Here is a 15298-nt window from a genome sequence, read left to right as displayed (position 1 = left end):
TGTGTACCGCAATCTCATTGGCTTGCCTTACAGGAAATGTACTTAATCGTCCTCTGATTGGTTTAAATCGGACGTGGCTCGAAGTAGTACAATACGAAAGATGAAGTTCATTTTTATTTTATTTTCCCATAACTAACAAAGTCAAAGTGGACGTTCCCTGGTCATTATACATTACGTTTCTTCCGGCGCTACAACGCCGCTTTTACATTCCACCGGCGGCCGGCTGGTGGAGACATCGAGCTCACTCACAGCGCGAAACCACAAACCGAAGAAGAAGTAGAGCGAGCGAGCGAGCCTGCTTGCAGGTGTTTATAGGAAGTAACCATGCAAGGAATATTGCGGGAAAAATATCGATTCGACTTCAGTTAACACAACACCGACAAAGAAGACAACCACTCCAAGGTTAGAATTTGTGGTTTGTTTTCAAGGTGAGCTGGTCCGTTTTGTGTCACCTTAACGAAGGCGACGCAATGACATGATTGCTAACAAACTAGCTTGGCAAGTAAACACAAGCTAGCCTCGGCTGCTAACTCCAAAGTGGAAACACTGAGAATAATAAATAATAATCATCACGTCAGCTTGTACGTTGATAAACTTGCGCCTACATAAGATCATCTTACTACGTAGAATTTGTGTTTATTTGTTTTAGTTGTTAATTTGCCTTGATGTATTTGTTTATTACTTATAATTCCAACCAGGCATGATACATAACTAAGGTGATATAATACCAAATAATTAAACATCCACGTCAATTGTAAGTCATCTTACGATTTCTAAAAATGTCTGAACTCACTTTCTATCCATCACATCCATTGATTTGAATTTTCAATTGTAAAAAGAAAAGAAAAAAACGCTGTATTAACAGGCGTCCCATGTTTGTCCCCATAGGAGGACGTCGCCATGGGAACGACGATGAGCGAGCCGTGCATCTACGACAAGCTGTCGGAGAGCATCGACATCCTGCGCCAGTCGGGTTACCGCTACGGCATGTCCGAGCGCGAGATCGAACGCTTCATCAAGCGCATGCTGGAGACCAACGAACCCCGGCGGGAGCCCCCGCAGTTCCCCCTCCTCAGGGCGACCCTCAAGGTAGAGAGGCGGGCGCTCCATTCTTCGCAGACAAACCGACAGATTGACTTGATTGAGTTGTGACAGCAAGTCTACCCACTGTTTTGTTTCAATTTACAATCTTATTTTATTTTCCCAAAAGGAAATTTAGTGTAAAGTGTCCAAAATTAAACTATAGGAACTTGGGCTGCTCAATTATGGAAAAAATAATAATCACGATTATTTTTACGATAATTGAAATCACAATTAGTTAAATGATTATTTTTTTTTGTATAAAACAAGAAAATGTTTACAAATATTAAGACAAAAAAAACAAAACTAAAAACATAATTTTGTAAGTTCCTTTTGGACCAAATATATTTATTTATTTATGTTGGCAAAAACTTTAAGTTGGATTGCAGCATGTGCAGTCACAGTACTACGACGATCTTTTTTTTGTGTGTACAAAACAAGAAAATGTTTAAAGATAAAAAAAAATATTAATTTAAGACAAATAAAATTCTTTGAAACACTAATTAGACAAGTTCATTTTGGATGGAAATTTTTTTTTAATTAGTTATTTAAAAATCTAAAATTAGTATCAATAATTATTTTATTTTTTTTATGTCGTTACCTCGTGCAGGGATTTCCCGGCTCAAATCGAGGCAGAGGCGGTATCATCCTATGATGGGTAACTACCGATACCAGCTATCGGTATCGGTGCCAATACCAGTCTTATTTTAAAGGGATACTTGACTCATTGAGCCATTTTCACATGACGTGCATGTAGACTCGCTTTCATTTTTTACAAGTAACATATAACTCCATGTTTGAATAATAAGCATAATCGTTTTTTGTCAATAAGAATCTGACTCTTATGATGTGAAAGGATTCATTCCTTATCAGTCACCACCCAGGAAAACCCCTGCCGTGTGTCGTCGTTGTGCAGTTGCTGGTCACGTTGGGCATCGTGCTGCTGGCGGCGCTGGCCTTCACGTACCCGCGCGGCGAGACGCACCCGGGCGCCGCCCGCCCGCCGTCCTGCAACTGGTCGTCGCCGCTCAGCCACGTGCGGCTGCTGGCGCTGCCCATCGCCAGGAAGTACAACCTGCAAGGTAAACAAACAAAAACAAAACAAACATGGCCGCCTTCCCGCTTGCTTTTTGACGCTCGTGTCGACGCGCGTCGCAAGGCTTCCACGAATGGTGGAGTTCGGCCTCGCCTCGACACAGCCCGGTCAACTGCTCGGCCTGCGCCGACGTCTCGTCGGTGCTGGAGGTGCCCGACAGCCTCCGCGGGAGCGTCACGCTGCGGCGCGGGCCCCAGATCGTCCTCTTAAAGGTAAAACACACACAAAAACACAAAAACTCAAGTTGAGCTCGGATGTTGGAAAAGTTCTCAAGGGCCTGAATTTCGACAGGAAGTCGGAAAGTTTAGTATCCATCCGGTACCAAGTAAATACCGATACCGATAGCTGTTTTTTGGAAATTATTATTATTATTTTTTAAGGTAGCTGTATCATTTAGTGCTGTCACTATCGAATATTTTTAGAATCAATTAATCTATTGATTAGTCAATCGACTAATCAGATTCATTTGAATTTTTTGTATTCAAGTGTATTAACAAAAGCATTTTTTGCCCGTGATTACAATTTATGAACCACTGATTGGTGTTTATTTCCTACTTGGCATTTGAATAGTGATTTAAAAATAAATAAGTACATAAAATGGGATTGCTGTAATATGTTGTTTTCCAAAGTAAAAGCAGATGTTTGCAAAAGTCTTGTTCAGAAGATAATCGGCATTCTTTCATGAAGGCGTACAGAAATCAGTCAACAATTATTGTTGATATGTTTGGATGGATCTGCCCACCACCTGAAAGTCGGCCATTTTGAGCCAGTTGCAAGCATCTGAGCGGGAATTTGATCAAAAAGGGCTCATCCTGTTTTGTTGTTGATGTTTGTGGTCGGGGATGCGCAGGGCGGCGAGTCGCTGGGCATCGAGCGGCGGCAGCTGGAGGAGCTCTACCTGGCGCACTCGGCTTCCATGTCCGTCCTGCTGGAAGACGACGACGGCGGCGAGCGCAACGCCAACGTCGGCCTCCCGCAAGGGCCCGCCAATTTCACCCTGCTGTGGTAAAAAACACGCACGCACGTCCGGCCATCCAAATGTTGTGCTTGATTCACAACAAGTTGACAATTACTCGACAAGCCGTCAAAGGAATTTGCGTAAACTTTTTTATAATCAAACTGCAGCAAATTGTAAATAAAAAAAACATTTCAACATGTTTTTAATTTCAAAAATATTCTATTACATTAAAAAAAATAATTGTCTTTTTTTTTTTTTAACTATTTCAACTAAATGTACTTTAAAAAAAAAATTAAATTGTAGTTTGTAATAATTAATGAAATAAAAACGACTTACTATACAAGCAGTCAAAAGAATTTGGTCGAACTTTTTTACAGGCTTTAAGATCGAGATGTAGCAAATTAAAAATAAATTGTAAAAAAAAACAAACAAAAAAACATTTTGGACAGGTTTTTTATTTCAAAAAATTTCTATTACATTTAAAAAATAGTTATCAATTGTCTAATTTTCACCTTTTTTTTTAAACTACTACTAAATTTACTTTATTTTATTTTATTTGTAGTTTGTAATAATTGGAATATTTTTTATTTTTCTCTCTGCTAACATTTTCTTGGGTTTTCTTGTCTTTTTTGCGTCTTTTTCATCTTCTGACTTGTAATAAAAAGAAAAAAGTGAACTTGTGTTTGCAGGCGCTTCCCTTCGGCCAGCAGAGAGAAAGTGTTGCGGTGGCTCTTTCCCAAGGCGCAACTCTGCCCCCTGCTGGACAGCGCCGGCACTGTCTTGCAACGCTGCCTGGTCACGCACCACACGGAGCCGCCCCCCGACAGCCAGGCCGGTCTCAAGTTACAATCCTTCTTTGAAAAATGGATATTTTGTGTCGTATTTACCGTCCGTGCGTGTCAGGGCGTGGGGGTCCTGGGCTGGCTGGTGGTGGGCGAGGGTCTTCCCACCGTGCGAGTTGTTCCCGTTCAGCGCTGCCACAAACGCTGCAGCTCCTTCAACCTGTGGCTCAACGCCGGAGACATGGGTAACGCTAATATGATGCTAATATCACAACGACGCAGTATCCATTATTCATTCTTTTTTTTGGAATTTGTTTTTTAGCAGCTTCTGTAATTGAACGCGTACTACACACTTGCTAGTTGCTAATGCTACGCACGCAAAAAAGGTGCTTTCACAGCGATCACGCTCCTACTTTGTAAATGGATGAAAATGAGAAATGGACTGATTTGAATTGAGCTTGAAAACCTTGACTTTTGCGCCGTGCAGTGTACGCCGACCCTCGCTACTGGCAGACGTGGCTCTTCCCGGGCCGAGGCCAGAACATCGTGTGCGACGGCTCGGCCTTTTAAGCAACGTGGACGGCGGACGAGCGCGGATGCCTTCCGACCTCGGGGACCAACAACTGGAAACGTGGCGAGAGAGGAAAAAACAAACAAACAAAAAGCACGACAGGTGCCAAAAAAACGGGGAGGCCAAGCTGAACAATCAAATGTTTTTGGATGGAAAAAAAAACAAAGATCCCGGAAGGACTCACCTTCATCTTTCGTGTCACCTTCCAGGACCTGCTTACCAGTTTTTTAATTTTGCACAAAAGATGAAAAGCTGCTTCTCTTGTTTCTTCTGTTATTTATTGCCATTCTTGGACGGATGCTGTTTTATACATGCGTCGACATGTTGCGACACTTTGCAACAACTCATGGGACCAAAAACATGAATGCAAGATGATTAAAAAATATATGAATAAGCTTTAAAACAGTTTGTGCTTTTAATTGTTGACAGAAAATGCCAAAATTTGACATGATTTCGCAAGATTCTTTTCTTAAAAAAAAAAATGGTGGATGATACTTGACTCATTGAACAATTTTCAGCAGTAAAAAGTTCATATTTTGTCCAGACTTCATTATTTTTCATGCACAATTAATACCTTTAAAAAGTCATTTTTCTACTTGCTGTCAACTGATGATGACATCATCTGTGTGCTGAGGAAGAACGATTGGTCGTTACCGACTTCCTCAGCACAGGTGATGTCATCATCAGTCGACAGCAAGTAGAAATTCATTTTTAAATGTAATAATTGTACATGGAAAATAATGAAGTTACCACATTAATTATAGACAAAATATGAATTTTTTACTGCTGAAAATGCCTTTAAGCTTTCTTAGGTTCATTTGTCTGTAAGAATATTTTAACATATTTTTTTTCCCTATTTGTATTAATTTCCATCACTTTAGTGTGCACGTGTACATATTGACACATTAAAAAAAAAAAAAATCGAACAAATGTATTAAATTTGAACTTTATTTTTTTAATTATTTGAAAAATACATTGATGTATTGAATAAATGAATCGTAAATTGTTTTAAATAAAGTGTCAAATATGTATTAACTGAGTAGTAAAAAATCTGCCGAAAAAATGACAATTTTTTTACCCTAAAAAAATTATTCTGTTGATGCGGTGAACAAAAAAAATCAGAAAAAAATAAAATAAAAAGTTTCCAGGTGTCTTCAAAGGTTGAGTAATTGGACTTTATTTGCATTCCATCGAGCATACAGATAATTATTATTTGCATTATTTCGTTCAAACGTTGCTGAAACAATTATTGCAATTATTTAATTAATATGATTGAATGAATAGTTGCTTATTGTGCAACAAATGTTGCCAAACAAAAAGAATTTTTGGGTGTCAGTGAGGCTAAACGAGAAGTGGTGTGGGCGTTTTGCGGTACTTGTCGGGGGGGGTCACGTGGGTCACGTGGCTCCCGCCAGCAGCGGCGACGACTCGGACGCTTCGGCTTTGGTGCGGCCGACGACGAAGCTCCGGGGCGGCCCGTCGTCGTCGTCGTACAAATGGTCGCAGCGCACGTCCGCTTCCGCTCGGAGACGGATTTTCTTCCACGGATCAGAAAGGCGAAGACTCGCGTCAGGTGGGCCAAACGAGAGAATGGTCATAAAAAAAAAAAAAGGTACCTGGAAGTCTCGGATGTACGTCAGGAAGAAGCTGATGAAGGACAACGCCAGCGACCACTCGCACACGGTGCTGATCAGGTGAGCCGTGTAACCCTGGACACAAACAAACAAACAAACAATTAGCTCAAGTTTAAGGGAAGTCGAAAGTCAATATTTGGTCTCTAATTCATGTGGTAACTTCAATATTTTCCATGTCCAATCAATACCTTCAAAAAGTGTCATTTTTCTACTTGCTGTCGACTGATGATGACATCACCAGTGCTAACGACCAAAAAAATAAAATAAAAAAATGTTTAAACGCAAAAATTAGTAAGACAAATACAATTCTTTGAAACACGATATGAAAGTATAAATTTAAACAACTCAAAATTAGTATTAATCTTTTTGTTTATGATTATGCTGATTTTGTAATTGTGGAGAGTCATAATTGAATTTCAATGAATTGCTCAGGCCTACATTTGAACTTTTCTTCTTGACTTTTTCGACAAACGAGTCGAGCACAAAAGGATGGAAAGCCAAAGTTGTTTTTTTTTTTGGAAGTTTAAAGCGAGCCACCTGTTCACCGGGCGTCCAATGCAACTTGCTGGCGACGTCCACTCCGGGCAGGCTGCTGTACATCACCACGGACGACACAAACACTGCGAGGGCGGAGCTTAAGGAAGCGCAACAACAACAACAACAACAACAACAACATTCCGTCTGTCCGAAACGCTGCGCGGGAAGGATACTGGCGGCGATGCTGGCGAAGGTCCACGCGGCCAGGACGAGTCTGACCTTGAAGACGGCGGCGGCGTGCACGCGAGGCTGCATGCGGTACGACAGCGCCGTCTGCGCCAGGATGTAGAGCGCGCCCACGCCCAGCGTCAGCGCCGCGCCCAGCAGGTGCACCGAGAACAGCGTCGTCTTCTGCAAACCACGACCACCAGGGGGCGGGGACAGGGGAGGGGCTTACCTGCCGTTTTCACATTGCTCATGCTGGGACTTTCGTACGCGCCACTTTGTGACCAGTTTAGCCGCAAAAAAAACAAACAAAAAAATTATGCTAACCCCATTTTGAAGTTGACTGACAACAAAAAATAATTGACTGATTATTTGAATCTTTTTTTTGTTTTTTCTTGGAATGTCTCATTGACATGAATGTAACGTTTCTGAAAGCCGTTTTATGCCTTCCTGTCTTTCGATGGCGACGGTGACGCGTCTGACCTGAAAGTTGGCCACCACGCACATTCCCAGCGAGCTGAAGAGGCCCATCAGCAGGCCCGAGCGGTTGAGACGCTCCACCAGCGTGTCGCCGTCGCTGCTCGTCAGCGCCTCCACCTGTTTGTAGCGCACGAACACCGTGGCCATGCCTGCGCATGCGCAGCAACAACAACACAATTGCTGCCCATCCAAATTCAATTACAATTTCAATCATTACGCGCCACAATTACAAAATCGGCATCATCGTTAAACAAAAACAAACAAAAAAACAATACTGATTTTTGAGGGTTTTTAGTGTACATATTTACACCTTTTGTAAATTGTAAAATAACTAATTTAATTTAAAAAAAAATTACCAAAAGAAACTTACATAATTATCGTGTTACAAAGAATTTTGTCATATTTATCTATTTCTTTAACCATTTTCTCGTTTTGTATAAAAAAAATCGTCCTACTGCACAGTGCACATATTGCACAATATATGGGAAAAAATATTGATTTTGCAATATTGGCTCATGCATTATGCATATTGTAAAGACATACAATAAGTTTCATATGGAATTTGATTCTTTGATCTGAATTTGTCCAGTCAACTGCTAACTCAAATGTGCATGTCATCCAAAACATGATCAAGATATAATTACAATTAATTAACTAAGAATATATTGCGTTGACTTATGTTATGACACGCGTCGTAAAAACATATGTATATTTAGAAAACAAACGGGGCTTGTTTGCTTTACCTAAAAAGGCCGACACATCCAGCATGATGCCAAACACGCAGCGCTCCGGCGCCATCGCTCCCGTGTCGCTAAAAACAACAAACAAAGAACACTTTTGCAACAGTCCATATGGTGCTATCAATTCAAACTTCACAAAAAGCAGCACTTTTTTTTGTTGTGTTTTTATTGCACGACCAGGTGAAGTTTCCATACGGAGAATTACACGTTCAACCAGTCCACAGAACTTTCAGGCAGCTTCATGATACTTTTGCAATTTGTCATTTGAGTTCTTTTTGATTCCGTTTTGAGTTTTCTTTTAGAAATTGCAAAAAAAAACAACTTTCCAATTAAGTAAATTTCTGGCAAAAATAAGTAGAAAAGTATTCAAAATGATTGAGTCAATCTGAACATTTTCAAAAATATTTTCAAGGCCAAACTTCTTCATTTTCAGTATGGAAATTAAAAAAAAAGTAAAAAATTAAGCTGCCAACTAAAATCAATCCAGAAAGTACGACAAAAGTCACATGTTGCTTTAAATTAACTCATTTGCTCCCAAAAACGTATAAATACGTTCTATTTGAAATGTATGAAGTGTCCCAAAGATGTATTTATGTTTTGTTTTGTTTTTTATGTTCGAGCAAACAGAAGGCTTTGATGCAGCCTCCCAACTCCAGACAATGGGTGGGAAAATGGTAGTAATTACAAAAACTGCCAGCAGTTGGCAGCAGAGCACCTTACCTGATGTAGGGCACCAGCGGGTCGACGTGTCTGAGGAGCACGGCGGTGACGTAGGCGAAGACGAACGCCGCCGCCGTCCACGCCACCAAAAGGGCGGGAAGGAAGCTGAGGCCCTGCTGGAACCACCACATGACCGACGCTCGCTTACGACTCTCGATTGCGTCCTGGAACAAAAACAAATTCGCACGTCCACTTGTACTTTTCATTTACAGTCACTGACTTGCACTTTTGTCACTTGAAGACAGAGGTCGCCACATCCAACAGTGAATAAATGTGCGCTCGGATTACTCAATCACTTCTCAAAAAAAAAAAAAAAGTTCATTTAGTCAATTAAAACATTTTTTGCGTGACATCTTGTAACATACAAAACATGTTTAAAAAATACTGCTGTGTAAAAATAGTGTCAAATTTTTATTTGATATGATTTCATGCTGTTGATTTTTGTGTTTTGTTATGATCTACTATCTCTGCTTGTATAACTTTTTATTTTTTGGAGAGAGGACTGTACTTATTTATAATTGTTATTTAGTTTTTTTTAGGTCTTTTTGGTTGCTTTTTCATTTTTTATTGAAAACCTTAAAAATTATAAATAAAATATTGATATAAAATAGTGTGATAAGTTATTGAATAGGTTTTTCAGCACGTGAAGTTTTTCTGTTTTTCTATAAATGATTGGAATTGCCAACTGTAAGGCTCATGGATACAATTAATAACGCATTCTTGAATATTAATCAACTATATACACGTATAAACAAAGCATATTAATAAATGAAGTCAAAACACGTTCTTGGTATACTGCAATATACTTCAAAAACCAAAAATAATCAACAGATTGTGAAATTCGGCCTGGTCATGAAAAAATGTTGTGAAGGGAGTGTGCGACTAATAAAGTTTGTGACGTCACTGCTTGGGATCGGACTAATTACTGGGCAGCACTTTCCAAGCGAGGTCATGAGACTTTCCTGCCAAATTGAACAAGATACTACATCGACAAATTATTACGACAAATGTATGTAGAGAGAGAGAGAGAGAAAAAAAAGAAGAAGTTTGACGGTTTCTAAACTTGTCGAAACGAAAGTGAAACAATTCCAACTTGTGCGGGAAGCCAAACTCCATAGACAAATACGACAATTTAGCAATTGATCAATTGAAACGAAATGAGGTCTTTTACAAAAATGATTACATACATATCTGAATCAGGCGTAAAAGCAGACGCGATCCGGTTAACTTCCATCAACGCGAACATTCCATAAAACGCTTCATTTCGAATGAATCCCATCAAGCTTCCCTGTTTTGCGAACAGTTAAGTTGGCCACCTTCAAACGATGCTTTCATCCGTTTTTTATCCCCCGTCTTTACTTTGGCCATTTAATAACCAACTCACGTTAGTCCAGCGAGCAAAATGTTCCACGGCAATCGGCGTCGCTCATTTCAAAGCTTCATGAAGGCCGCTAGTCGTCAATTTAACACTTGACTTTTTGGTCGGCTTCTTTCAAAACGGACGACGCCAGCTGTCAATCAACCGAACAGCGTTGTGATCGAATGCGCATGCGCACCACCCGCATCCAAACAAGTCGTACTACGCATGCGCTCAACGGGGCACGACGTATTTACGGTACGCGGTTGGGGACAAAGCTAACTCCATGATTAGCATGCTAGGCTAGAGGCGGCTTGTTAAAAAAAAAAAAAAAAAAATGATTCGATTTCAAAGCCTATTGATTCTCAAAGTACTTCTCTTTTTTGTATGAGCTTCAAAGATGCTAAACGATCATTTCTTCAAAGCAATCATGACATTGCTTTCAATTTTAACATAGTGTTTTTTCCAAAATAAATTAAGAGACGGACGGTACCAAACTATGAACCCTAAAGTAAAAAATAAAAATAAAAAAAACAACGCAGATATCAAGGAAATATGTTATGATTATGATACACTTACTAAAATCTTTCCAAAAAGTTTAAGCTTGCGAGATCGCAAATTACGTCATCTCTTTTCAATGCAGTCACGTAATGCTTGGCATTATGTCATATTTTAAAAGTCAATTCTTTTGCTTTGTTTATAATAAAGTTCTTACTTGGATAATGGAACGTTTTTTGTTTTTTTCTTCCAGAATATGTAGAATTTACAAAGTGAGTGCAATATGATACAAAGTGAACATAGACAACAAATTTTTGCTTCAGCCTTCCTCCGTTTCCACCAAAACATGAATGAAAAATTGGCCTCGAGGTGTCAATCATAAAGTCTGAATGTTTGTTTGTCAACCTGAGCGGACTCCACTTCTTGCTTCAAGTTCCAAGTGGGAAAGTTTGCAGCTCATCCCAATGACGAGCTGACCTGGCAATTATAGCCAGATTGATCAAATGTGGTCGGGCTGCCAGATCGTATCGGGGTCGCCTCCGGATGACGTCACGCTACAGGAGTGTCTGGAAATTGTCCGTTTACAATTGTTCAAAATTTAAAAAAAATATAAAAAAATGTATGGATTAAAATTGTAAAAATGTCAACTTAAAAATATATCTATAAAAACCTGCCCTGTAGTTTTTCCTTCCGACCAATCAAGACACAATAAACGAGACGTTTGCCGACATTTCCCATTCAAAACTACTTTATTGATAATATATTGAAAAGACACACAAAAATTCACAAAATCCCATGTAGGCAACAAGTGCAGCTTCACTCCACGTGATATGCTTCCACTTTTGAAATGTCAAAAAACGTCAACAGACAGCAGATTGCTGAATAGCAGATGACACTTCAGCTTGACTGACTGATGAGCAGGCACTTTTTTTCTTTTTTTTTAATAACCTAACGGTGAAAAACAGCATTTCGATCGCAACACACCTCAAAAGTCCGTTTGTTGTTAGTGTACAGCTTCATAAACATTTTTTTTTTTTGAAACACAAGACAAATGTGTACAAAGGAGTATTAGGCCGGCACTGAAATGAAAAAAAAAGCACAATAATATTGGAATGTTATGAGAATAAGGTCAGATTTGTTTTTAAGACTAGTTGCTCCTTTTCTTCCCCAAGGATATTGATTTTTGCATGTATCTATTTAAAAAAACAAAAAACAAAACATGATTTGAAAAGAAAAAAAGAAAAAACATTGAAAAAAAAAACAAAAAAAACATTTGAACAAAAAAAAAATAAATGAAAAAAAAAATTGAACCATTAAAAAAAATAAAATAAAATTGAGAAAAAACAAAACAAAACAAAACAAAAATACATTCCCGGTGGTGGGGGGGGTAAGTCATATTTAAAGATTTTTGTAAAGATACAACTTTAGTCCTGAACAAAATATTTTTCCTCAACCAAAATATGAAGAGACATTTTTTTTTTTGTTGTCTGGAAAAATCCGAGTGCCTTCTCTTGCAAGTGAATGAGCGTTCCAACTTCTCATTTTCTGCCGTCTGGTCAGTGAGGCCCCAAAACTCCTTGCTAGTTGCAAGACGCGGCTCTTCCTTAGCATGAAATTGATTTGAAAATATAAGAATTATCAGATAGTGTCAAGAACAAGAAATTGCTGGACAAAAACCATCCGCTTGTGGCGTGCGTGCGTGCGTGCGTGGATTCCAGTCTGCGCCAGCCACGGACTCATGATGCGCATCTTTATTTCTTTTTTTTGTTTTGTTGTTTTGACACACCCCCGGCGGACCCCTGGGCCAAAGTTTTGCGGGCGTCCGTCCGTCACTCGGCCTTGTCCTTCCTCTTGGCGGCGAAGGGCACCTTGGCGGCCACGGCCGAGCCCACCGAGGAGACGCCGCCCGCCACGGCCGCCGCGCCGCCCTTCACCAGGCCGGCGCCGGCGGCCGGCACGGCGCCCACCGCCGACTTGGTCAGCTCCAGGCTCTTGCCGCCCACCCAGGCCACGCCCCCCACCGCCGCGCCCACCACGCCCTTGGTCACGTTGAAGAGGCCGCCCGTCACGCGCCACATCATGCCCGGCTGCGCCGCCGCTTCTGCGTGGTCCTTGGATGAGTCTGCCGGGAGGGAAACACAAAAACGCAAATGCGGGAATCAAATATTCATGAAGGAGAAAAAAAAAAAAAAATTGGCCAAACAAAACTTTTTTGTTTGTTCATTCTGTTGGATTATGTAAAAACGGGCGGTTAGCGATGCGCTTCTGCACGAAAACATTTTGTCGATACAAGCGGCACTAACGCTAAAATAAATGAAATAAATCAATGTGAAAATAAAAATACAAAATATTCAAAAATTACATACTAAAAAATAAATAAGTGAACATAAAAAACATGAAAAATATCATTCAAAAATTAAATGCTAAATAAAAGTGAAAATAAAACAAAAATAGACATTCAAAAATGAAATAATTTTAGATATAATTAAAAAAAATAAGAAAAGTAAAAAAAAATAACAAAAATAATAAATAAAGCTAGAAATAGAAACCTTAAGTCAGGTCATTCATATCTCACCAATGTATTTGATGACATTTTGCGTTCCATTTTATTGGTATCAGATTGAAAACAACGCAAGACACTTTTGGAACCGTCTGCTGGCGAGTGCCACAAATAGACTCGATAGAATCAACAAAAATCTTGCACGCACACACGCAAGATGCAAACGCGCATTGCGCCATCTTCCCTAAGGAGGCCTGGCGCTCGTGTTTGGACACCCCCGAGGGGGGGGAGGAGCCAGCGGGGTGGGGCGGGGCGGGGCGGGCTTACCCTCTGCGGGTTCCATCTGATCGGCGGCCACGGTGGTGCCAGGCTGCGGCTCCGCATTCACGTTATTCACATTCTGGAACAAAACGGCATATTAGTATTCGTCTCTTTTCTTTTTTCTTTTTTGGTTGAAATCTTCATTTGACTCGTTATGAAACCGTTCTTGTAACATTTATGCACAATTGTGTCGTAACAGAAAAAAACACTGTTGTAAATGATTGTCATTTTGTTTATTTATGTATTAATTTCCTCCAAAAGCATTCAATTGTTTCATTTCATATTTCAAATGGGTTATTAATCAAAAAACACTCGTGGCTTTCTTTTGGTGACTTCCTGTGTTTTGGTCCATTAGAGCTTTTATTTTGAAAGAAGAGGGGATATAATTGTGGTTGCTGGCCTCGTGTTTTCAGATGCCGTCGGGCCATCTCATTTTTTCTTTTTCTCTCTAATAAATCCCAACTGTGAATGCAAACCCAGCCTCGTTTATTTTGTGCGGAACGTTCCGGCGACACGACCACATTGGCGCACTCAGCGAATGCACCCGATGCATTCTGGGTAATGGTGTTTGTGGCAACTAAGCCTCATAATTGACATGTTTCATGTCATGGATTCACTGAGAACGTTACAAACACTTGATTGTCTTTTCAGTTAGCTTTGCCCACTTTTAGGTGGCTGTGACAATCACTGGCACTTTTTCTCTTAATTTGACATTTACATTCTATGTTTTTTTATATTGAGGAGAATAATATCAAAGTCAAAGAGCTGAGGCCTGATAGCGTTTACATCTTCTTCTTCATCTTCAGACAAGTTGAGTGACTCAAGAGCGCCTCTGCAGGCCCACAGACGATTCTTGCGCTTCATTTCCACTCAATTGCATTAATGAAGCAAGCAAGTCAAAATTAGTAATTGACTAGAAAAATCAACAACTGTCTCTTTTGCTTAAAAGCAAAAAACTAAATATAAAGCATGTCTTATAAAGAATATTCCAAAAACTCACAGGAAGTTTGGATATGAAATAGAAAATAAAATAAAAGTATCATCATCACTTCTAGTCCAGTTTAAAAATAGAAAAGAAAAATCCTTCAGCGAGTGAGAACTTTGAGAATATTCTGCAGGAGCTTCAAGAGAGAAATAAATATTTAATTTAAAAAAAAAAAAGTCTTGCAGGTTAAAAAGCACAAGAGGAAAAGAAAATATTCACCATACGATGAAGAAGGAAAATATTTGCAAGCTTCAAAATTGACATGATTAGAAAGCGAAAAAAATTCAAAGACCTTGAAAAAAAAACGCACTCACTCTAGTGTAAAAGTACAATAATGAAGATATTTCCTATTAAGAATAGATTTATTCTAAATATTTACAAAACGTTGAAAAAAAATTAAACGTGAGGGAGGAAAAAAAACTGCGAAGACCTTGGAAATATCAAACCTGCATTCGACACTCTGAAGTGTAAAAGTACAAATTGGTATGAAAACAAACCCAGAACAAAAAAAACTCGTCCGAATCAATATTGCGTGTTCTCACCTTGACCATTCTGCTGGCGTCGCACCTGACGTGCAGGGGGAACTTGACACGGTTTTCGTCTCTCAGCTTCCGACGACTTCCAATGACGAGCTCCAAAGCGGGGAAGCGGCTCACCGTGGCCGGCCTTTTCCTTTTCCTTTTCCTTTTCCCTTTCCTTTTTCTTTTTCTTTTTCCTTTTCTTTGCTGCTGCTCGCTCGCTCTTCTCCGGAGATCATCAACGTGGCGGCGTCTTCTCGTCCCCGCAAGTTGGCTTCGCTTCGCGGCCACTGGGCAGAGCCACGCACGCAACCAGCGTGTTTTTTTCTTCTCCTTTTTCTCCCTTTTCTTCTTCT

At 39.9% G+C, this 15298-nt stretch overlaps 3 protein-coding genes across 7 annotated transcripts; 1 reads left to right on the top strand and 2 right to left on the bottom strand.

The window, feature by feature from the left end:
- Nucleotides 1-148: 148 nt before the first annotated feature.
- On the top strand, nucleotides 149-5057 carry c8h6orf89 (chromosome 8 C6orf89 homolog). Of its 4 annotated transcripts, none has more exons than XM_077529475.1 (8): nucleotides 149-428; nucleotides 889-1089; nucleotides 1954-2162; nucleotides 2240-2388; nucleotides 3027-3181; nucleotides 3824-3965; nucleotides 4038-4161; nucleotides 4404-5057. In XM_077529475.1, the coding sequence occupies exons 2-8, from the start codon at nucleotides 901-903 to the stop codon at nucleotides 4849-4851; spliced, it is 1416 nt and encodes a 471-aa protein (XP_077385601.1). In that variant the 5' UTR covers nucleotides 149-428; nucleotides 889-900; the 3' UTR covers nucleotides 4852-5057. The 4 variants fall into 4 exon arrangements, with proteins under 4 accessions (XP_077385601.1, XP_077385602.1, XP_077385603.1 ...); XM_077529476.1 differs by having other exon boundaries at nucleotides 150-402; nucleotides 4404-5056; XM_077529478.1 differs by having other exon boundaries at nucleotides 160-428; nucleotides 1997-2162; nucleotides 4404-4721.
- A 583-nt stretch (nucleotides 5058-5640) lies between these two features.
- On the bottom strand, nucleotides 5641-11164 carry dram2b (DNA-damage regulated autophagy modulator 2b). Of its 2 annotated transcripts, none has more exons than XM_077528621.1 (8): nucleotides 11024-11164; nucleotides 8764-8927; nucleotides 8047-8114; nucleotides 7307-7452; nucleotides 6832-7009; nucleotides 6659-6741; nucleotides 6104-6196; nucleotides 5641-6025 (listed from the first exon to the last, which is right to left on the bottom strand). In XM_077528621.1, exons 2-8 carry the CDS (start codon nucleotides 8892-8894, stop codon nucleotides 5885-5887), a joined length of 840 nt encoding a protein of 279 aa, XP_077384747.1. In that variant the 5' UTR covers nucleotides 8895-8927; nucleotides 11024-11164; the 3' UTR covers nucleotides 5641-5884. The 2 variants fall into 2 exon arrangements, with proteins under 2 accessions (XP_077384747.1, XP_077384746.1); XM_077528620.1 differs by lacking the exon at nucleotides 11024-11164 and adding an exon at nucleotides 10148-10323.
- A 184-nt stretch (nucleotides 11165-11348) lies between these two features.
- LOC144023321 (transmembrane protein 263) lies at nucleotides 11349-15109 on the bottom strand. The gene is made up of 3 exons (XM_077528622.1): nucleotides 14967-15109; nucleotides 13446-13518; nucleotides 11349-12740 (listed from the first exon to the last, which is right to left on the bottom strand). Exons 1-3 carry the CDS (start codon nucleotides 14973-14975, stop codon nucleotides 12448-12450), a joined length of 375 nt encoding a protein of 124 aa, XP_077384748.1. The 5' UTR covers nucleotides 14976-15109; the 3' UTR covers nucleotides 11349-12447.
- Nucleotides 15110-15298: the final 189 nt, after the last annotated feature.

The sequence above is a fragment of the Festucalex cinctus genome, chromosome 8 (genome assembly GCF_051991245.1).
Source record: "Festucalex cinctus isolate MCC-2025b chromosome 8, RoL_Fcin_1.0, whole genome shotgun sequence".
Classification (NCBI taxonomy): domain Eukaryota; kingdom Metazoa; phylum Chordata; class Actinopteri; order Syngnathiformes; family Syngnathidae; genus Festucalex; species Festucalex cinctus.
The sequence above is the reverse complement of the archived record's forward strand: the minus strand, read 5'-3'. Positions and strand labels throughout refer to the sequence as shown.